Raw genomic sequence first — 24,692 nt, 5'->3', positions numbered from 1 at the left:
ACATTTAAGTGTCTATGGAGAAATGGTAAGGCTAAAAGAACCAACTACCAAACTAATATGTTCTTTACTTAATCCTTTATGTTTATCAAATGAGCCTTGCCAACTTGTCTGTTCTTTTTCACAACTAGCAGTGGCAATGTCCAGGGTATTATGGATAGATGTTACAATGCTAAAGGCTTGCATTAGGGACTATAAGTAACTCATAATAAAACCTCAGATTGTTTGAAAAATAATTTACTTAAACCTTCCATTTCATTTATACTCCTAATGTTTAAATAATGTCTTAGAATAGACTGGTTAGAAATAAAATTAAAGACAGTGGAAATTATATTCTAAAAGATGATACATTAAAATATACAATTATTAACCTCTCCAAAAGATCTGCCCCTCTCTGCCTTTCCCCACATCTTTTCTCAAAGCTTAAAGTTGTTTTTTGGCGGGAAAGGGTGGGGAAGAAAAAATTTTGAAACAAATGTGGGTGTATTGTGGATTCAAATGCTTTTTTTTTGCAGTACGCAGGCCTCTCACTGTTGTGGCCTCTCCCGTTGCGGAGCACAGGCTCCGGACGCGCAGGCTCAGCGGCCATGGCTCACGGGCCCAGCCGCTCTGTGGCATGTGGGATCCTCCCGGACCAGGGCACGAACCCCTGTCCCCTGCATCGGCAGGCAGACTCTCAACCACTGCGCCACCAGGGAAGTCCCTGTAAAATTTTTTAAAAAGCTTTGTAAACCTCTTGCCAGCTTTACAATCCAGGAATGTTTTTCTTAAAAGGCCTGGGAGCCGTGCCTTTGAAATATAAACATCAAGGAAGATAGCACCCCAATCTGTCACTGTGGGAGGTTAGCTTAGGTACCTTTCAATAAGCTCTGATTACCCCTTTGTCATAAATACAGAAGTATTAATTTTCCACTGGATAAAGGCAATTAACACAGATGGCCACCCCAATCACCATGTGAATTTAAAATGTACCATGTATAGCAAATGGTGTTGTCAAGAAAGTACCCCGATCCCTAAACTACGTGGGGGTTAATTCGAGTACAGTATCCCTGGGTCCTCTGTATTCCTAGTTCCTCCACATCCATGGATTCAACCAACCTCAGACTGCATACTACGGTAGTACTGGATTAGCCAAAAAGGTTGTTCGGATTTTTCCATAATATGGCTCTAGGAGCCCTTAGTTGTCTTTAACTTCATTCAAAACAATTTTGTTAGATTGTATTGTGACAGCTGTCATATCAGCGTGCATTTTTAAAAAAAAAATCAAAATTGGTGAATTTTGTGTAGCCATTTTTATATTGAAGATTGAAGAAAAAAGCAACATTTTCAGCATATGCTTTATCATTTCAAGAAAGATGAAAACGCAACTGAAACACAGAAAAAGATTTGTGCAGTGTATGGAGAAGGTGCTGTGATGGATCAAACATGTCAAAAACGGTTTGTGAAGTTTCATGTTGGAGATTTCTTGCTGGATAATGCTCCATGGTTGGGTAGACCAGTTGAAGTTGATAACAATCAAATCAAGACATTAACTGAAATATAACAATCAACGTTATACCACGTGGGAGATAGCCAACATACTCAACATAGCCAAATCAAGTGTTGAAAATCATTTACACCAGCTTGGTTATGTTAATCACTTTGACATCTGGGTTCCACATAAGTTAAACGAAAAAAAACTTCTTGACCACATTTCCACATTTGATTCTCTACTTAAATGTCATGAAAATGTTCCATTTTTAAAACAAACTGTGATGGGCAATGAAAAGTGGATACTGTACAATAATGTGGAATGGAAGAGATCGTGGGACAAGCGAAATGAACCACCACCAACCACACCAAAGGCTAGACTTCATCCAAAGGTGATGTTGTTTATATGGTGGATTGGAAGGGAGCTCTATTATGAGCTCCTTCCGGAAAACCAAACGATTAATTCCAACAAGTACTGCTCCCAATTAGACCAACTGAAAGCAGCACTTGATTAAAAGCATCCGGAATTAGTCAACAGAAAACGCATAATCCTGCATCATGATAACCCAAGACTGCATATTTCTTTGATGACCAGGCAAAAATTGTTACAGCTTGGCTGGGAAGTTCTGATTCATTCGTCATATTCACCAGACATTGCACCTTCCAATGTCCATTTACTTTGGTCTTTACAAATTCTCTTAATGAAAAAAATTTCAATTCCCTGGAAGACTGTAAAAGGCACCTGGAATAGTTCTTTGCTCAAAAAAAAGATTAAAAGTTTTGGGAAGATGGAATTATGAAGCTGCCTGAAAAATGGCAGAAGGTAGTGGAACAAAACAGTGAATATGCTGTTCAATAAAGTTATTGGTGAAAATGAAAACTGTCTTTTATTTTTACTTAAAAACAGAAGGAACTTTTTGGCCAACCCAATATTTACTATTGATAAATATCCACGTATAAGTGAACTCATGCAGTTCAAACCTGTGTTGCTCACGAGTCAACTGTAGGGCTTCCCTGGTGGCACAGTGGTTAAGAATCCGCCTGCCAATGCAGGGGACATGGGTTCGAGCCCTGGTCCGGGAAGATCCCACATGCTGCAGAACAACTAAGCCCATGTGCCACAACTACTGAGCCTGTTCTCTAGAGTCTGCAAGCCGTAACTACTGAAGCCTAAGCGCCTAGAGCCCATGCTCCTCAACAGCCACCACAATGAGTAGCCCACGCACTGCAGTGAAGAGTAGCCCATTTGCCACAACTAGAGAAAGCCCACATGCAGCAACAAAGACCAACACAGCCAAAAATAAATAAATAAAAAATAAAGAAAGAAAGAAAAGAAAAAAAAAAGAGTCAACTGTACTTTTACAGAAGGATAAATTATCATTTATCTTCAGAACATGTATGTAACTGATGTTATCTGCCCGGTTATATAGAAAGGTAAGATTTCTTTCTGTCTTTGCAATCTGCCTGTGATGGAAACTGTAGTCTGGCTTAATGCTTATTCAACAATAAAAATGTTTTCTTTCTCTGCTACATTTGTAAAGGCAGGAGATTTTGTTTCTAATTTTTTCCCCAGTAATCAGAATCTCCATGACTTTCTTGACTTTCTCCTCAGAATTATAAGATGCTCCATGCATTGTATCTCCACACAAAAAGTCCAAACTCCAGAAATTAAAGAGACATATCTTCAGGTGTGGGTAAATTCTGACATTCTAATAGGCGTGTAGTGGTATCACATTGTAGCTTTAATTTATGCTAATGATGTTGAGCACTTTTTCATGAGCTTATGTGCCATCCTTCCATCTTCTTTGAAGATATAAGTGACGTATCTGTTAACCCTTTTGCCTGGTTTTAAACTGGTTGCATATTATCTTATTCTTGAGTTTTGAGAATTTATTATATAACCTAGAAACAAGTCCTTTATCAGATATATACTTTACAAAGATTCCAGTCTGTGACTTGACTTTTCATCATTTTACTTCACTTCCTTTCAAATGTCTTTCAAAGAGCTTATGTTTTCTTTTAAAAATGTTTATTTATTTTCTTATTAGTCATCCATTTTATACACATCAGTGTATACATGTCAATCCCAATCTCCCAATTAATCACACCACCCCCACCCCCCGCCACTTTCCCCCCTCGGTGTCCATACGTTTGTTCCAAAGAGCTTATGTTTTTAAATTTTAGACCAATTGATCAATTTGTTCTTTTATGGATTATGCTTGGTATAATATCTAAGAAATCTTTGCCTAGCCAAAGGTCACAAAGATTTTCTCCTATGTTTTCTATTAAAAGTTGTATATTTTTAGGTTTTAAATTTAGGTCTATAATCCATTTTGAGTTGATTTTTGTATATGCATACAGAAATCCAATTATTCTAGCACCTTTTGTTGAAAAGCCTATCATTTCTCATTGCATTGCACTGCATTGCATCTCTTTGTACCTTTGTCAAAAATCAATTCCCCCCCATTTTTTTCATATATTTGGCTATCAATTATTATTACCTATTACACCAGTACCACAGTGTTTTGATTATGATAGCTTTATAATAGGTCTTGAAATCACATAGTATTAGGCTTTCAACTTTGTTCTTTTTCAAACTTGTTTTGGTTATTCCAGGTTCTTTACATTCTCATATGAAATTTAGAAAGAGCTTATTAATTTCTACCCAAAAAAGCCCCCAGGGATTTTGACCGGGATTGTGTAACTGTAGAACAATTGAGGAAGAATTAACAATACTGAATTCTCAGAACCATAAACAAAGTTAATCTCTCCATTTATTTAGGTCTTTAATTTCTCTCAGCAATGATTTTTAGTTTTCAGTGTACAGGTCTTTTATGTGTTTTGGCAAGATTTATCCCTAAATATTTCAATATTTATAAGTGGCAATTTTTTCAGTTTCAATTTCTGATTGTTCACTGCTAGTATATACAATTGACTCTAATATGTTAATCTTCTATCTGTAACCTTGCTAAATTCACTTATTAGTTCTAGTAACTTTTTGAGAAACTCCATAGGATTTTCATAGAGAACAATTATCCTCTACAAAAAAAAAAAAAAAAGTAGCTTACTTCTTTCTTTCTAATCTGGATGTCTTTTATTTCTTTTTCTTGTCTGGCTACACTGGAGAACCTCCAATACAATGCTAAATAGAAGTGAAGCAAACAGACATCCATGTCTTGTTTCTGACCTTAAAGGAACTTAGGAGGATTTTAGTTTTTCAGTATGATGCTAGATATATGTTCTTCATATATGCCCTTTTTCAGGTTAAGGAAGTTCCTTTCTGTTTTTTGTTTGCTAAGAGTTTTACCAGGAATGGATATTGGATTTAGTCAAATGATTTTTCTGTCTATTTAGGTGATCATATGGTTTTTCTTTTACAGTTCACTGATTGATTTTTCCAATGTTAAATGAAGCCTCCATACATGGAATAAACCCATTTGGGTCATGATGTATTAACTACTATGTTGTAGATCTGATTTGTAAAAATCTTGTGTAGTTATTTTATAGTTATATTCAGAGGGATATTAGTCTTGTTTCTAATGAGAACTCTGATGTCATTCTTATATTTGCTCCTTTTTGCCTAACTTGTGTTTTCCCTCTGGTTGCTTTTAAGATTTTTTTCTTTATCACTATCTTTGAGCAATTTGAGTACAATGTGCCTTGGGCGAAGTATTCTTCACGTTTCTTGTCCTTGAAGTTTATTCAGCTTCTTGGATCTGTGAATATGGTGTTTACATCAAGCTTGGAAAGAGTGTGGCTGATTTGTTTTTTCATCCATATTTCTGTCCTCTCCTTCAGAGGCTCCAATTTCATATATTTTAAGCTACGTGCAGTTGTTACACAGTTTACTGATGCTCTTTTCATTTTTATAAGATTCTTTTGTTTTTGTTTCATTTGGATTTCTATTGCTATGTCTTCTAGTTCACTAATCTTTTCTTCTGCAATGTCTAATCTGCTATTAATCCTATTTGGTATATTTATTTTCCAATTCAGACACTGCAGTTTTCATTTCTAGAAGTTTTATTTGTGTTTGTATATCTTCCATGTCTCTACTTAACGTTTTGAATGTATAGAATATAGTTATAATAACTGTTTTAATGTCGTCTGCTAATTCTAACATCTATATGAGTTCAAAGTTAGTTTCAATTGATTATTTTCATGATAGGTCCTGTTTTCCTCCTTCTTTGCATACATGATATCTTTGAGTGGATGCCAGACATTATGGATTTTACCTCGTTGGTTGCTAGATATTTTTGTAGATTATCCACCTCTACTGAGGCAGGACTTTCCTGAATTCTCTACTTGGTGCCCCATAAATTAGGAGTTTTTCCAGTCAGGCTACTGAAACCAGACACTATTCCTGGTCCTATGTGATTACCATAAACTGTTCCCTTTAATCCCTCACAGATGAGTCCTTCCCTCAATTCAGGTAGTTCCTTCATTCTGCTGAACACTCTAGGGGGTTTTCCTGGCATCTCTGTGCAGCTGTCTCCTCTCTAGTACTCTCCTGTGAACACTAGCTATCTTAGTTTCCTTGGAATCACAGCTCCATCTCCTCAAGGAATCTGTTACACTCTGCCTCAGGTTCCCCTTCCTGTGCAGTGGACTGGAAACTCTATCAAGACAGCAAGCTGGGACAAACACAGGGTTCACCTGGCTTGTGTCCCATCTCTCAGAGATTACAGTCCTTCATTGCCTTTTGTCCAGTGTTTTGAAAAGCATTGTTTCAAACACAGTTTATCTGTGTGTTTCAAGAGGAATGGTAAATATGATCCCTGGTATTCCAGCTTGGAGGAAGCAAAAGACCTACTCTTCCATTTTGAAATACTTTGTCAAATGATTTGCTGAACACTATGTAACTATGTTCATGGAATCCCTTACCCTCTATTATTAACCCGATTCAAAAAGATCATTAGAATTTATCCAACAAGAACTTGTTCTTAGGAACCCTTTCTGGCTCTTCATGATCACTGATTCTTCTCTAAAGACTTCATACCATGGCTTTCTCAAATTTTGTGAAAATGGACATTAAGTTCATCTATTTTTATTTTTCTCAATCCAACTTTTCCCTTCTTTAAAATTATATATCTATTCTGTTGTGTTTCTCTCCATCATTCCTGAAAGAACATTAATACTGATTACAAAATCATATTTGTTGTAGTACCTTGATGTGTAATTTCTTTGGATCCTTGCAATCATTTAAAATAACAAGTTACTTTTCTCCCTTTGGGGCTCTCTCAGTCATATTTGTTTTCCTTTCACTACATTCCAGGTAAGCTTTAGGGGTTGGAGTTAAAGTACAGATGCTTTGGCATTTTATCTTACAATTCCCTTTGTAGCATGCCATTGATTCTCTTGTGTTTTATTGTGGTAAAAACACAGAATATAAATTTACCATCTTAACCATTTTAAAATTCAGTGGTGTTATGTATATTCACATTATTGTGAAACATATCTTCAAAACTTTTTCATCTTGCAAAACTGAAACTCTACACCCTTTAAACAACAACTTCCCTTTTTCTCCTCCCCCAGCACCTGATAACCACCTTTTACTTTCTTTTTCTATGAATCTGATTATAGATACTTCATGTAAGTGGAATCATAACTATTTGTCTTTTTGTGACTGGCTTATTTCACTTCACATAAGGTCCTCAATGTTCATTCATATTGTTGCTTCCCTGATTTTGATTCTAGAATCCAATGTACCATTACTTCTACTGAATATTCTTTAGTCAGGATAATTTTCTTACTGTATTTTTAAAGAAAGGTAGCATTTATTTTCTCAAGCTAGATCCGTCTTTTCATGAAGTGACTTTCTGCTTTATATCACCTATTAACATCTTATGTATCACTTAGCATCATTTCAATCTTTTTTCATAACTACTCTAGCTCACACCAAAGTTCCTTTCTCTGAATTTCCAAAACATTTATATTCTATTTAGCACTATATATATACTTTGTACTTTTATTGAGTTTGCTCATGGCTAGAAGTAGGAGCTTTCTTAACTACACTGCAAGCTAATAAGTAGAGTATATGTTTCATACACTTTAATTATCAAATAACACAATTCTGAGATGAGAACAGCTCCTTAATAAATACTTTTGACTTGACTTAGTCTATAAACCAGGCTTCAGGGGTAAGTGAGCAGAGAATAGCAGAGAACAGGAGATTTAATGCTCTTTTATCATCCAGCTGGAAAAACAGTCCTCTCATGGTAGAAAGTTAACTTTAGGATACAATTACAGATAAGATAAAAGATTTTTTTAAAAGATAAATGGAAGAGAATAGTGGCTTTGTTTTTTTGAGTCTTCCCTCTTGAACTATTTTTTCCTGTCCAAGAATCCTTACCCCAATAATCTAGCTCATTGATTCTTCCTCTCTCACAAATTTATTACTTAAATAAAGCCAATTTTTATTTAATTTGCTTTTTATTCATTAATTTTTTATTGGCATATAGTTGCTTTACAATGTTGTGTTAGTTTCTGCTGTACAGCAAAGTGAATCAGCTACACACATACATATACCCCTCTTTTTTGGATTTCCTTCTCATTTAGGTCACCACATAACACTGAGTAGATTTCCTTGTGCTATACAGTAGGTTCTCATTAGTTATGTATTTCATACATAGTATCAATAGTGTATATATGTCAATTTTTAAAGTTAAGAAAAAAAGAATGATGGAAAAGGAAAACTTATTATGTGTTACTGCTACATAAGTACAATTTGAATTGTAGCTCCCTCTACTGCAGCAAAAGAAAACTGGCAAGGATATTTCAAAGTACACAGCTTGCAAACTGAAAAAAATACTTATTAAACAGCACAAGTGAAATTCACTCTGTGTGTGTGTCCCCTAGTGTCTAATATGTGGATTGCAGTGACACTGTGGTAAGTCCTAAGAGGGATTAAAAAATATGGTATACCTTCAGTATACCATTTGAGGAGACTGGACCACATAAATATAGCCATGATTTGCCCACCTGACCTCATGGTATACTAGCTATTCCTTGTCAGTATAGGTAATTCCTTGATCCCTAATTGCTTCCATAAGTGGTTTACTGAGTCACAGGTGTCAGTGGTCTCAAAGTGTGATCCTCCAGACCAGCAGCATCAGCATCACTTGGGAACTTGTTACAAATGAAAATTCTCAGACCCCACTCTAGACCTTCTAATCAGAAACTTTGGCAATGGAGCTCAGCAATCTATTTTAAGAAGGTTTCCAGGTGATTCTGATGCATGTTCAAGTTTAAGAACCACTGCCCTAGGTTTACCAATTTTGTAACTTCTAGCACCAGTTTGTACTGTTTCTGCTTTTCTCCTTCATGTGGGCATCTGAACCCTTGACTCTCTATTGAAAACAGATCAACTGCTCTGACTCCTCCACTTTTCACATCTTGCCTTGTGCCTTTCCTTCTTGCTTTATTAATTTATTGACCCACTCATTATTAGCTATATTCTAGCACTAACTGAACTCTGAGTTCAAGCCCTGAGCCTCAAGCAGGAAATAAAATAGTTCTATTATTCTCTTCTCCTTCCCACTCCCATTTTTATAAGATCTTATAAAATTGCTGGTTTTTAGCTCTCTCTCAGAATCAAATGATGCAATCCTTTACTCCACAAATATTTAATACTGAAACAACTATGTGTGGCTCCAACACTGATGCTGGGGATAAAACAATAACTAAAATATACAAATATCACCGCCCCCGTGGAGTTTGTATTCTAAGGCATATATTCTTATATGCCTAAGGAAATTATACAGTATGTTAGAAGAAAGGTGCTATGGCAAAAATTAAAGTAAGAGAAAATGAGGGAATAAGGGGACAAACTGAAATTTTATATAGGAAAATCAGGAATGCTTTAAAAAATACAGTTAGAAATGATAAAGTGATACAATCAGAAGCTACTTAAGACCTGAAACTGTAAAACTCCTAGAAGAAAACAGAGAAAGAGCTCCTTGACATGGGTCTTGGCAACGATTTTTTGGATATGACACCAAAAGCACAAGCAACAAAGGCAAAAATAAATAAGTGGAACTACATCAAACTAAAAAGCTTCTGCACAGCAAAAGAAACAATCCAAAAAATGAACAGGCAACCTATAGAATGGGAGAAAATAGCTGCAAATCATATATCTGACAGGGGTTAATATCCAAAATATATAAAGAACTAACACAACTCAATAGCTAAAAACCAAACAACCCAATTAAAAAATGGGCAGAGAAATTGAACATTTTCCCCAAAAGACACACAAATGGCCAACAGCTCATACATGTAAAGATGTTCACCATCACTAATCTTCAGGGAAATGAAAATCAAAACCACAATGAGGGCTTCCCTGGTGGCGCAGTGGTTGTGAGTCCACCTGCCAATGCAGGGGACACGGGTTCGTGCCCCGGTCTGGGAAGATCCCACATGCTGCGGAGTGGCTAGGCCCGTGAGCCATGGTGGCTGAGCCTGCACGTCCGGAGCCTGTACTCTGCAACGGGAGAGGCCACAGCAGTGAGAGGCCCGCGTACCGGGAAAAAACAAACAAACAAACAAACAAAAAAAAACCCACAATGAGATACCACCTCACACCTGTTTCAAACACTATTATCAAAAAGACAAGAGATAACAAGTGTTGGTGAAGATGTGGAGAAAAGGAAACCCTTGTGTACTGTTGGTGGGAATGCAGTACAAGTCTTGCACATGATGTTTTACACAATGAATACTTAAACGATGATGATGACACAAAAACATCTCATTCCATATGGTTCTTGCCATATAGTTATTAGATTTTCACACGGAGACACTCACACACATGCACAACAGATAAGTTTATTAAGTGCACATGACGATCTAATCATTAAGTGAACCACCATCAGAAAGGTCTCCATCCTCATCATCTTCATGTTGAGTAGGCTGAGGAGGAAGTGGAAGAGAGGAGGTTGGTCTTGCCGTCTCAGAGGTGGAAGGGGAGGCAGGAGAGGCAGGCACACTCAGTACAGCTTTATGGAAAGACATCATAAATTCTGACTATTTTGCTTTTTCATTTCTCCAAATATGTTTCTATGTGGCTCCAATCCTTCCTCCACTGTTTGCTTTAGTTTCAGTGCCCATATCATAGAAGGTCCATGTCATAAAAGAAGTCAAAAGCAGTCCTGAATAATCGGAACCTTCCTGCCAGATTGTCTAAGGTCCATCTGTTTTCTGGCACTGCTTCTTCCATGTCTTCTTCCTCATCATCTGTCACTGGTTTGGAAGTGCTCATCTTTTGTTAATTCCTCTGGTGTGGTGTCTAATAGCTCTTAAATTCCTCCAAGATCCGTATCTTGAAACCCTTCACCTCCTCCCTGTTTTGCCATATCCACAGTCTCTTTCATGATTTCCTTGACTGGCTCTGTTGTAAATCCTGTGAAGTTATGCACATCTGGACACAGTTTCCTCCAAAAGAATTTAATGGCTTTTTCTTTAATAACGATGGCATATTCAGTGGTGTAATCCTTCCAGACTTTCATGATGTTTTCTCTGTTGCGGTTCTCTTCCACAGATCTAGAGGCTGAATTAGAGATGTTGTGTTTGGAGGCAAGTAGGCCACTTTGACGCCTTTGGTGGTGAACTCTGAGGTTCTAGGGGGCCAGGGGTGTTGTCCAATAATGAAAGAACTCTAAAAGGCGGTCTCTTTTTTTTTAATTTTATTTTTTTTTATACAGCAGGTTCTTATTAGTTATCCATTTTATACATATTAGTGTACATATGTCAATCCCAATCTCCCAATTCTTCACACCACCACCACCCTCCCCACTGCTTTCCTAAAAGGCAGTCTCCTACTGGCAAGGTACTTCCTGACTTCAGGGACAAAGCAACAATGGAACAAATTCAGAAAAAGGGTTCTCCTTCAGGCCTTTTTACTGTATAACACAACCAAAAGACGTGCTGCTGGTGTTTGTCTTTTCCCCTCAAGGCTCAAGGGTTAATTAGCAGCTTTGGAGATAAGGGCAGCTCTTATGATAAACCCAACTGCATTTGCACAAAACAGTAGAGTTAGCCTATCCCTTCCTGCCTTAAATCCTGGTGCTTACTTCTCTTCTTTACTAATAAATGTCCTCTGTGGCATTTTTTTTTCCCATAAGAGGGAATTTTTGTCTGCATTAAAACCTGTTTAGGCAGATATTCTTTCTCCCCAACGATTTTCTTAATGGTGTCTGGGAACTCCTCTGCTGCAGCAGAAGCTGCTTCTCCTGTTGTGTTTTTTTTTTTTTTTTTTTTTTTTTTTGTGATATGCGGGCCTCTCACTGTTGCGGCCTCTCCCGTTGCGGAGCACAGGCTCCGGACGCGCAGGCCCAGCGGCCATGGCTCACGGGCCCAGCCGCTCCGCGGCATGTGGGATCCTCCCGGACCGGGGCACGAACCCGCGTCCCCCGCATCGGCAGGCGGACTCTCAACCACTGCGCCACCAGGGAAGCCCTCCTGTTGTGTTTTTTAACATTTTTTTAAACATTTTTTAGGCCAAATCTCTTTCTAAAATTAGCAAACTATTCTTTACAGGCATTAAATCCTTCACCTTCCTTTTGCTTTAAGTTGTCATATAATGACTTTGCTTTTTCTCAAATCATATTAGAGTCTATAGGAATGCCTTGCAATCCTGCACCCACATAAAAAGCTGCATTTTCAATGCAAGATAAAAAGGTATTTTGCAAAAAGTGCAAGGTTTTTGTGCCTGCTGGTGTAGCTGCAGTGATGGCTTCATGAATTTCTTTTTCTTTTTTTTTTCCACACTCGTCCTTACACTGGATTCATCTATCATGCAGTCGTGAGAAAACCCAGCTGCAGACCTCAATCTACGGTACATATCAAGCAATTCAACTTTTTCTTGAAATGTCAACGTCATGACTTTTCTCTGCTTCTTAGGAATATGTCCAGCATCACTAGTGGCACTTTGTAGGGCTCCCATGGTGCTATTCAAGATTTACAGCATTACACTAAACATGATGAAAAAATACTTAAAAACAGTGAGAGATAGCTCTTTTCTTAATACACAATATACTAGAGAGATGAACTGCTCACGTGGAAATGATTAGCATGACTAGGAATTTTTTTTAATTTTTGAATTTTATTTTACTTTTTTATTCATTAGGTTCTTATTAGTCATCAATTTTATACACATCAGTGTATACATGTCAATCCCAATTCATCACACCACCATCCCCAGCCCACCGCAGCTTTCCCCCCTTGGTGTCCATATGTTTGTTCTCTACATCTGTGTCTCAAATTCTGCCCTGCAAACCGGTTCACCTGTACCATTTTTCTAGGTTCCACATACATGCGTTAATATACGATATTTGCTTTTCTCTTTCTGACTTACTTCACCCTGTATGACAGTCCCTAGAACCAGCACATCACAACAAATAACCCAATTTCGTTCCTTTTTATGGCTGAGTAATATTCCATTGTATATATGTACCACATCTTCTTTATCCATTCATCTGTTGATGGGCACTTAGGCTGCTTCCATGACCTGGCTATTAGAAATAGTGCTGCAATGAACATTGGGGTGCATGTGTCTTTTTGAATTATGGTTTTCTCTGGGTATACGCCCGGTAGTGGGATTGCTGGGTCATATGGTAATTCTATTTTTAGTTCTTAAAGGAACCTCCATACTGTTCTCCATAGTGGCTATATCAATTTACATTCCCACCAACAGTGCAAGAGGGTTCCCTTTTCTCCACACCCTCTCCAACATTTGTTGTTTGTAGATTTTCTGATGATGCCCATTCTAACTGATGTGAAGTGACACCTCATTGTAGTTTTGATTTTCACTTCTCTAATAATTATTGATGTTGAGCAACTTTTCATGTGCTTCTTGGCCATCTGTATGCCTTCTTTGGAGAAATGTCTATTTAGGTCTTCTGCCCATTTTTGGATTGGGTTGTCTGTTTCTTTAATATTGAGCTGCATAAGCTGTTTATATATTTTGGAAACTAATCCTTTGTCCATTGATCCATTTGCAAATGTTTTCTCCCATTCTGAGGGTTGACTTTTCGTCTTGTTTATGGCTTTCTTTGCTGTGCAAAAGCTTTGAAGATTCATTAGGTCCTATTTGTTTATTTTTGTTTTTATTTCCATTACTCTAGGAGGTGAGTCAAAAAAGATCTTGCTGTGATTTACGTCAAAGAGTATTCTGCCTACATTTTCCTCTAAGAGTTTTATAGTGTCCGGTGTTACATTTAAGTCTCTAATCCATTTTGAGTTTATTTTTGTGTTTGGTTAGGGAGTGTTATAATTTCGTTCTTTTACATGTAGCTGTCCAGTTTTCCCAGCACCACTTATTGAAGAGACTGTGTTTTCTCCATTGTATAACCTTGCCTCCTTTGTCACAGATGAGTTGACCATAGGTGCGTGGGTTTATCTCTGGGCTTTCTATCTTGTTCCATCGATCTATGTTTCTGCTTTTGTGCCAGTATCATATTGTCTTGATTACTGTAGCTTTGTAGTACAGTCTGAAGTCAGGGAGTCTGATTCCTCCTGCTCCGTTTTTTTCCCTCAAGACTGCTTTGGCTATTCGGGGTCTTTTGTGTCTCCATACAAATTTTAAGATTTTTTGTTCTAGTTCTGTAAAAAATGCCATTGGTCATTTGATAGGGATTGCACTGAATCTGTAAATTGCTTTGAGTAGTATAGACATTTTCACAATATTGATTCTTCCAATCCAAGAACATGGTATATCTCTCCATCTGTTGGCATCATCTTTAATTTCTTTCATCAGTGTCTTATAGTTTTCTGCGTACAGGTCCTTTGTCACCCTAGGTAGGTTTATTCCTAGATATTTTATTCTTTTTGTTGCAGTGGTAAATAGGAGTGTTTTCTTAATTGCTCTTTCAGATTTTTCATCATTAATGTATAGGGATGTGAGAGATTTCTGTGCATTAATTTTGTATCCTGCAACTTTACCAAATTCATTGATTAGCTCTAGTAGTTTTCTGGTGACATCTTTAGGATTCTCTATGTATAGTATCATGTCATCTGCAAACAGTGACAGTTTTACTTCTTCTTTTACAATTTGTATTCCTTTTATTTCTTTTTCTTCTCTGACTGCTATGGCTAGGACTTCCAAAACTATGTTGAATAAGAGTGGTGAGAGTGGACAGCCTTGTCTTGTTCCTGATCTTAGAGGAAATGCTTTCAGTTTTTCATCATTGAGAAAGATGTTGGCTGTGGGATTGTCGTATATGGCCTTTATTATGTTGAGGTAGGTTCCCTCTATGCCCACTTTCTGGAGAGTTTTTATCATAAATGGGTGTTGAATTTTGTGCAAAAGCTTTTTCTGCATTTAGTGAGATGATCATATGGTTTTATTCTTCAATTTGTTAATATGGTGTATCACACTGACTGATTTGTGTATATTGAAGAATCCTTGCATCCCTGGGATAAATCCCACTTGATCATGGTGTATGATCCTTTTAATGTGTTGTTGGATTCTGTTTGCTGGTGTTTTGTTGAGGATTTTTGAATCTATATTCATCAGTGATATGGGTCTGGAATTTTCTTTTTTTGTAGTATCTTTGTCTGGTTTTGTTATCAGGGTGATGGTGGCCTCATAGAATGAGTTTGGGAGTGTTCCTTCCTCTGCAATTTTTTGGATGAGTTTGAGAAGGATGGGTGCTAGCTCGTCTATAAATGTCTAATACAATTCCCCTATGAAGCCATCTGGTCCTGGACTTTTGTTTCTTGGACGATTTTTAAAGTTTCAATTTCATTGCTTGTGATTGGTCTGTTCATATTTTCTATTTCTTCCTGGTTCAGTCTTGGAAGGTTATACCTTTCTAAGAATTTGTCCATTTCTTCCACGTTGTCCATTTTATTGGCATAGAGTTGCTTGTAGTAGTATCTTAGGATGCTTTGCATTTCCGTGGTGTCTGTTGTAACTTCTCCTTTTTCATTTCTGATTTTATTGATTTGAGTCCTCTCCCTCTTTTTCCTGATGAGTCTGGTTAATGGTTTATCAATTTTGTTTATCTTCTCAAAGAAGCAGCTTTTAGTTTTATTGATCTTTGTTATTGGTTTCTTTGTTTATATTTCATTCATTTCTGATCTGATTTTTATGATTCCTTTCCTTCTGCTAACTTTGGGTTTTGTTTGTACTTCTTTCTCCAGTTCCTTTAGATGTAAGGTTAGATAGTTTATTGAGATTTTTTCTTGTTTCTTGAGGTAGGCTTGTATAGCTATAGACTTCCCTCTTAGAACGGCTTTTGCTATATCCCATAGGTTTTGGATCATCGTGTTTTCATTGTCACGTGTCTCTAGGTATTTTTTGATTTCCTCTTTGATTTCTTCAGTGATCTCTTGGTTATTTAGTAATGTATTGTTTAGCCTCCATGTGTTTGTGTTTTTACGTTTTTTTCCCTGTGATTCATTTCTAATTTCATACCGTTGTGCTCAGAAAAGATGCTTCATATGATTTCAACTTTCTTAAATTTACTGAGGCTTGATGTGTGACCCAAGATGTGATCTGTCCTGGAGAATATTCCATGCATAGTTGAAAAGAAAGTGTAAGCTGCTGTTTTTGGATTGAATGTCCTATAAATATCAGTTAAATCTATCTGGTCTATTGTGTCATTTAAATCTTCTGTTTCCTTATTTTCATTTTGGATAATCTGTCCATTTGTGTAAGTGAGGCATTAAAGTCCCCCACTATTATTGTGTTACTGTCTATTTCCTCTCTTATAGCTGTTAGCAGTTGCCTTATGTATTGAGGTGCTCCTATGTTGGGTGCATATATATTTATAATTGTTCTATCTTCTTCTTGGATTGATCCCTTGAACATTATGTAGTGTCCTTCCTTCTCTCTTGTAACATTCTTTGTTTTAAAGTCTATTTTATCTGATATGAGCATTGCTACTCCAGCTTTCTTTTGATTTCCATTTGCATGGAAGATCTTTTTCCATCCCCTCACTTTCAGTCTGTATGTGTCCCTAGGTCTGAACTGGGTCTCTTGTAGACAGCATATATATATATATATATAAATATATATATATATATGGGTCTTGTTTTTGTAGCCACTCAGAAAGCCTGTGTCTTTTGGTTGGAGCATTTAATCCATTCATGTTTAAGGTAATTATCAATATGTATGTTCCTATGACCATTTATTTTCTTAATTGTTTTGGGTTTGTTTTTGTAGGTCCTTTTCTTCTCTTGTGTTTCCCACTTAGAGAAGTTCCTTTAGCATTTGTTGTAGAGCTGGTTTGGTGGTGCTGAATTCTCTTAGCTTTTGCTTGTCTGTAAAGCTTTTGATTTCTCCATCAAATCTGAATGAGATCTTTGCCAGTTAGGGTAATCTTGGTTGTAGGTTCTTCCCTTTCATCACTTTAAGTATATCATGCCACTCCCTTCTGGCTTGTAGAGTTTCTGCTGATAAATCAGCTGTTAACCTTATGGGAGTTCCCTTGTATGTTATTTGTCATTTTTCCCTTGCTGCTTTCAATAATTTTTCTTTGTCTTTTATTTTTGCCAATTTGATTACTGTGTGTCTCGGCGTGTTTCTCCTTGGGTTTATCCTGTATGGGACTCTCTGCACTTCCTGGACTTGGGTGGCTATTTCCTTTCCCATGTTACGGAAGTTTTCAACTATAGTCTCTTTAAATATTTTCTCTGGTCCTTTCTCTCTCTCTTCTCTTTCTGGGACCCCTATAATGCGAATGTTGCTGCGTTTAATGTTGTCCCAGAGGTCTCTTAGGCTGTCTTCATTTCTTTTCATTCTTTTTTCTTCTGTTCTGCAGCAGTGAATTCCACCATTCTGTCTTCCAGGTCACTTATCCATTCTTCTGCCTCAGTTATTCTGCTATTGATTCCTTCTAGTGTAGTTTTCATTTCAGTTATTGTATTGTTCATCTCTGTTTGTTTGTTCTTTAATTCTTCTAGGTCTTTGTTAAACCTTTCTTGCATCTTCTTGATCTTTGCCTCCATTCTTTTTCCAAGGCCCTGGATCATCTTCACTATCATTATTCTGAATTCTTTTTCTGGAAGGTTGCCTATCTCCACTTCATTTTGTTGTTTTACTGGGGTTTTAACTTGTTCCTTCATAGCCCTCTGCCTTTTCATCTTGTCTATCTTTCTGTGACTGTGGTTTTTGTTCCACAGGCTGCAGGATTGTAGTTCTTTTTGTTTCTGCTGTCTGCCCTCTGGTGGATGAGGCTATCTAAGAGGCTTGTGTAAGTTTCCTGATGGGAGGGACTGGTCCATCACTAGGCATTTTAAGCATATACTGAAATCACTAGATCCAAATTTTGCCATCTATAGTCTAAGTGTTTGTGTAAGTCTTGAGAAATTTTAACATTTAATAATAGATCTGCGTATATTTTATGGCAGTAAATGGTAAAATGGACCAGTATGTACATATATTTTATGAATTCATGATATACCTGACTTTTTCCTTAATTTTTTCAATATTTCTAGACCACTCAGTTCACCTGCATATTCTTTCAAATTGTCACAAATCTCCAAAAACTTTCCAATAAGTTTACTGAAAATAATCTGTATATAAGTGGATTTGCACAGTTGAACCTCTGTTATTCAAGGGTCAACTGTAGTTATCTTTGGGAAGTGAAAGTAGATGTGAAATACAGAGAAACTTTTATTTTTCATTTTTTCTGTTCCATACTACTTAATTCATTTTGCTATATCCACATACTGTTTTTACACTTTTAAAAATATCTATATTAAAAACAACAACATTAGCCTTCATTTCTGAGGACCTACACAAGACAGAGGAGATAGATGTTTATATGAATAATTTTAACATGACAAGTGCTATGCTTTTAATTCTGTACAGTTCAACAAACATCTGTTGAATGTATGTATACTCTATCCCAAACATGAAACTAAGCATTGAGGATATTAACATTTCACGTAGACTATCAGAACAAAGGAAGTATTGTAAGTCTACTTAAAAATGGCTTAATTCTGTCTTAGTGTTGGAGAGGACTCACAGAGATAGTGATATTTGAGCTAGACCTTGGCAAAGTAATAGGATTTTGTAAGTGATTAAAAAAAGGAATGATAAATTTCATGCAGAAGGGAAAGCAAGAGTAAAAACACATAAGTGAAAATGTACAGTAGGCAGGTATGGATCAAATAAATGCATGGGGAAAGTGGTGTAACAGGAGATGTGCCTAAAAAGGTACATGCAGCACTTAATCTTAATTATTCAGTATAAGAGCAAAGAATATAAACAATATGGAAGTAAGGAGCAATCTTTTTTATCCATCTTTCTCACCTGGGGAAGTATACCTGTAGGGTAACTTCTAGAAGTAGGATTACTGAAGCAAAATTAATGTGCTCTTAATATTTCAGTAGGTTCTTTTACAGATTTCACCACTCACATCAAACAACATACATTCTCACTTCCAGTGTTTAGAAGTGACTGGATCCACACATCCTTGTTAACACCAGATTGCAAACTTTTAAAATCTTAAGTAATCTGATAGTGAAACATGGTATTTGATTATTCATTTTATTTCATTTCTTTATGAGTGGGTCAAATATTTATTTTTCATGTATTTATGGTATTTTCCCTCTGTATTTTGCAGTGAACTGTCTTTACTTATTTTAACTTAATACTTATTCCTTAATAATTTCATATTTGAAGAAAATGTACCCACTATCAAATGTATTGCAAATATATTTTCCCAGTGTGTCATCTGTCTTACTTTGTTTAATGTTCTTTTTTTTTTTCTTACAGATGTCCATTTTTCTGTAGTTAAACATTCAAATATTTTTCTTCTATGGTTTCTGGGTTTTGTGTCATGCCATCTTCACCCCCAGAGTTGGGAGAAAAAAAGACTTCCAAATTTTTTCAGGAATTTATTTCATTTTTAATATTTAAAGCTATGTTCTATAAGATCAGTTTTAGTTATTTACAGGAATCCAGTTTTTTTTCTAATGGATAATTTTTCTAACTTCCTTTATTAAATTATTTAATTTTTCCTCAATGATCTGAACTGCCATTTTTCAAAGATAACATTTCCACATATAAGTGGGCCTATTTCCAAACTGTATCCTGTTCCACTGTTCCATTTATTCTGGTACTACTACTAAACCCTTTTAATTAGTATAGCTTTATAATACTTTTAAAATGATCTCTTTTATATACAAATACTGTATACCATATGATATAAAGTAGGTTATAACATTTTTCACTATCTGGAGGGACCTGTCTCCTGTGGTGATTGTATACTTTGTCAGCATAGCTAAGCTGAAACTACATTTGTCAGAATTACTTTCTCTGATTCCGGGTTAGGGTTGGCTACAAAAACATACGCATGTGATGTGGAGGCTGAAGTAAAACAGGAGCCATAATGCTCTGAGGGGCAGTGTAGGGTCGCCACATGCTGTTAAAGTTATGCATGTTGTCAGTGATTACCTGGCTCACCTCGGAGGTGTGGGGCAGCTGCCAGACCTGCAATTTCTGCAGTTCCTGTTGGAGCTCCTCCTCAATTTCTCCAATTCCCAGGCCAGGCATGTTTAGCCCCAGGGCAGAAGGTGCCAGCTACTTCTGCAAGTCACCTGTTTATCAACGCTGGAGGCAGTGAGACACATATGTGGGATTGTTGGTCCTTGTGAGTTCTAGCTTGTCCTTGTTCTCCATTGCTTCACGTCTACCTTTTTTCCCCAGCTCCCTGCCCTACTGTCCTATAGTGACTTTATACCTGCTATCTTGTATTTTGTGCCAGGTATAATTCTAAGGGCTTTGCTATATTAATCCCCATAACAAGCCCTTATTAGTAATTCCTCTTTTACAGATGATGAAACTGAGCTAGAGAAATTAAGTAACTTGTCCAACATCACAAAGCTATTAAGGGAGAGTTGGGAAAAGATAGATAAGTATGAACTGGTTAAGAATACATAGGTTAGATGTCTTTAATGTTTGATTAATTTGGGTACATACAGAAAAGACATACCTATTTTTTTATTTTTTTTTATTTTTATTTTTTTTTTTTTGCGGTATGTGGGCCTCTCACTGTTGTGGCCTCTCCCGTTGCGGAGCACAGGCTCCGGACGCGCAGGCCTAGCGGCCATGGCTCACGGGCTTAGTTGCTCCGCGGCATGTGGGATCTTCCCAGACCGGGGCACGAACCCGTGTCTCCTGCATCGGCAGGCAGATTCTCAACCACTGCGCCACCAGGGAAGCCCAAGACATACCTATTAAATCTGTGACACAAAGCTAGAATAGCTAATACATTAAATGAAAAACTCAAGAGTTCAAAAAAATTTCAATAAATTAGAGTATGTTAAAGCTAACAAAATAAGATTTAATAATGGATAAAGGTAAAATGTAATAAATTTCATAAAAGCTAATCATACCAATGTAAGATAGAAAATAATTATCTTAGTTCATGTTAAAAAAAAAAAGACCTATATCAAAATTTCAAGCTATGTTGACAGGGCTACCAGAAAACAGAATACAATAGTATTTTGCTTTGATGAAGGTATAAAGACCAAATTAGCAATTGGTACTCTGCACTGGTTTATTCACATCTTAAATGCAGTGTTCAGTCTAGAAAACCATGGAATCATCTCCAGAGAAGTCAACCAGACTGGTATCGGAAAGAAATAGTACAGAAACTTGTCACCTTTAGCCTGATGAATACAAGTATTTTTAGTTAACATCCATGTAGAAGACTCCGTATTTCCAAATGGTAAAGTATGGATCACTGAATGGAATGCACAGTGAAGCAGATTTTAACTCAATATAAGAAAGATATTTCTAACAATGAAAGCTTCTGAACAATGTAATGGGTTAGCCTTATGAGGCAGTGAGCTGCCTGTTAACTAGAGATTAATAAAAGACTTTATGACAAAATATTATGTATGTTGTAAAGAGATTTTTAGCATTGGGAATGTCTACGTGTAGAGGGGAGGGATGGGTTGCAGTGGCGTATGTTGGATCTCTAAATTTTTTTTGCAGCTCATAAAATGTCTTTTGATTCTAGGCACAAAGACAGCCAATGAATTTGAGACAGGAAAATGTGACTGCAGTTTAATTTATTTTAAAACATTTTTTACCTGATTACAAAAGCAAAACCAGAAATGGATTTAAAAGAATAACACCAATTAAGCTAAATCACAGTATACATTTTGATGTTATTGAAATAATACTAAGATGTGCATCTATATATGTATATGTGCACTTAATAGCTTACTTAACATTATACTGTGACGAGTCTATAATTGCTATTGGTTCCATAATACTCATTGTGGATGTGCCATAATTTATTTAACCTTTCAACTAATATTGAACATATAGTAACTCTTTATTTTTATAACTTCAATAAACATCCATGTACATTTTTTTCCATAGCTTTCACTATATAAAAGTCTTGACATATTCTTATATATATAGTTTTCCAGAATAGTTTTTGCCATTATATTCAAATTTTGAATTTTAAGATAGGAAGGGGGGAAAAAAGCACACAAGCAAGATACAGAGACAGGTACACAAATGCAAAACAACTTCTGCCCTGGAGATTCTGATACCAGTGAAAGCAGACACACCATGGTGGTAAACTTGTCTTAATTTTATGTATTTCTCTTTTCTTTTAATAATAAATTCATTAAGAAGACTATGTTTCCAACTAAGCTGTGATTTTTCTTAGCCATTTAATACCTGACATATATAAACTCCAAAAAAACTGACTGAAATGTATCCTCAACATGCACACTTTTCTTAATTTATCAGACCTTCAAATAAAGATGTAACAATTGAGCTGAGGTGAAATGAATGTAGTGCTCAACTGTGATAAATTTCTTAGCCTAGGTTTTGTTATAAATACCTGTATGATTCTTCCTTTGACTTTTTCTACTTTTATTGATCCAAATGTATTTGTTTGTGTGTGTATATATATAACTGGTTACCTAGAATATTGCATTGAGAAGGATTCTTCCTGAACTTGGCAGGGAAAAGTACCAAGGTCAACTGGTGATATTCCATATACTGCAAGGGGAAAAGCAGCATGGCACATATGTATTTGCAGCCCTACCCCATGTGCTAAAGTGCTCAAGGTGTGTACTGAGGAGGCATTTGAGAATTAATTATGAAAGCCAACCTGCAAGAGGTAAGATCTGAACTTTATTTAGAGAGGGGCATTAACTGATAGAAAGAATAAAGGCATTCCTGCCAGAGCCAAAGAAATATGAAATAGACAATGAAATTCAAAGGAACCAATTATAGATAGATAGATAAATAGATAGATTAACTTGGTTTAAGGATAGAATATATAAAGAAAAGAAGTGAGAAATGAAGCTAGAGATGAATGAAACATTGGAGCTTTTGAGCAGAAGAGTGACATGAAGAAAATGGTATATGAATGTTGAAAATCAAGTAATTTCTAAGACTAGAGGAGGCCTCAAAATCAGCATTTTACCACTACCATAGTAATATTCAATTCAGGCAAGATGCTCAGGAAAGATGCTAATAACACTGAGTGAGAAAGACTGTTGGAAAAAGGATATTCACACAGTCTCAAAGTTATCACTCCACAGATCACTTATTACAAAAAGAAAAAAGATTCTTTACATGACCTTATAATCAAATCTAACCTTATGATCAAATTTAAAATCATCAATGAGTTAAACCATTATCATGTGCCTCTTTATGAAATGAAATGAGGCCACATCATTTATATAATATTCATGCCAAAAATGTTTAACCTAAATCTGATCATAAGGAAACAATCACAAATATCTAAATTGAGCGGCATTCTTCAAAACAACTAGCCTGAATACTTAATGTCAATGTCATAAAAGACAAAAGAAGAATAAGGAAACTTTGTTCTAGATTAAAGTAGACTAAAGAAACATGACAAGCAAATGCAACAATTGATCCTTTATTGGACCCTGGGTTGGGGTTCAAAAAAAAAGTTATAAAGTATATTATTAGAACAATTGAGAAATTTGAAAATGGACTATATATTAAGCAGCAGTATTGTATGAATGTTAAGTTTCACAAGCATGATAACTGTACTGTGATAGTGTAAGATTATGCCCTTTTCCTAAAAACTCCTGGGTAAATAACAGAATGCTGGTAACTCTCAAATTATAAAGCAAATAAATAAATAAGCAAACAAGTAGAACTGTGTCTATGTATACATATACATGGGGATACGGGAATGCAGCAAAAATTAACAAAAGGTAAATCTAGGTGAAAGATACAATTGTACTATTCTTACGATTTTTCTGGGCTTAAAAAACAGTAAAAAAAAGATTTAAAATGAGAGAGATCTTACACAATTTGGGTCAAATTCCACAGTTGACAACTATGAAGACTGAAAGCAAGGAAGTTTTATTTTGACATGTTCATTCAGCTAGGTTGTAGCAGTGTATAACTAAAGCTCCTGCGGTTTTATCTTCCAGTCCAGTGCTCTTTCAACTATCTACAGTCTCAAGCCTAATCACACAGGATAAACAAATACAAGAAATGACTGGAGGTAGGGAACTGACTAAACCATCTCAGCAAAATAAGGGTTTGGTCTAGGGTCAACTACAGATACGGAAATGAGTGGGCAAAATAAAGAAATGATATAACAAGAAAGTGATATATTAGAATGAGAAAAAAAGAAATAATCATAACGTACAAGCTGAGAAGGTAGGAAAATAAAAATACCAGGGATAATAAAAGAACAATTGGAGTAAGACTGCCATTTAGGATAAGAAACATAGTTTGAGACATGTACATTTAAACCATAACACACCAGAATGTAAGCTAGAAATATACTAGAATGTAAAGTCCAAGACACTGAGAATTGTTTTCCCTTTTGCCTACTGATATATCCTCAAATAACCTGAACAATGTCTGGAAATAACATTTTTTGGAACAAATGTAGTGACTGTTTATGAGGCATTCAGGTAGAGACTGACTGGAAATAGAAATGTGAAATTTAAAAGAAGGTATTAAGGACCTTACTTTGCAGGGTTTTTGGGAAGTAGACATATTTAAGGTCTCCACCTTCTTCCAGGAAAGTTTATAAAATTCTGCCTGGGATTTTGAGTATAAGCCCAAATAATAATGCTGTCTTTTTTCTTTTCAATTATTCCCTTTATATAGATATCTTTACAGGAAACCTCATTGGGAGGATGAGTGGCTATGGTCATACACCCTCTAGTAACCATCAAAACTCTATGATTGTTCCTAACAGATTCCATTAGCTACAACAGGGAGTTGAGGTGTGATCCCAGGACGAGCATCATCCGTA

The 24,692-nt window shown here is 36.2% G+C and overlaps 1 protein-coding gene across 2 annotated transcripts in view; it reads right to left on the bottom strand.

The window, feature by feature from the left end:
* The window catches only part of MAN1A2 (mannosidase alpha class 1A member 2), a 166,346-nt gene that overhangs the window by 7,866 nt on the left and 133,788 nt on the right, over positions 1-24,692 (bottom strand). The window contains exon 13 of one of the 2 annotated variants that reach the window (XM_067034046.1): positions 19,874-20,020. The exons of the other annotated variant lie outside the window; for it this stretch is intronic. Coding sequence (XP_066890147.1) covers positions 19,966-20,020 — 55 coding nt within the window. The 3' untranslated portion in view covers positions 19,874-19,965. Of the gene's footprint in view, positions 1-19,873; positions 20,021-24,692 lie in introns of those variants that run through there. 2 annotated transcript variants of the gene reach the window in all.

The sequence above is a fragment of the Kogia breviceps genome, chromosome 1 (assembly GCF_026419965.1).
Source record: "Kogia breviceps isolate mKogBre1 chromosome 1, mKogBre1 haplotype 1, whole genome shotgun sequence".
Classification (NCBI taxonomy): Eukaryota; Metazoa; Chordata; class Mammalia; order Artiodactyla; family Physeteridae; genus Kogia; species Kogia breviceps.
The sequence above is the reverse complement of the archived record's forward strand: the minus strand, read 5'-3'. Positions and strand labels throughout refer to the sequence as shown.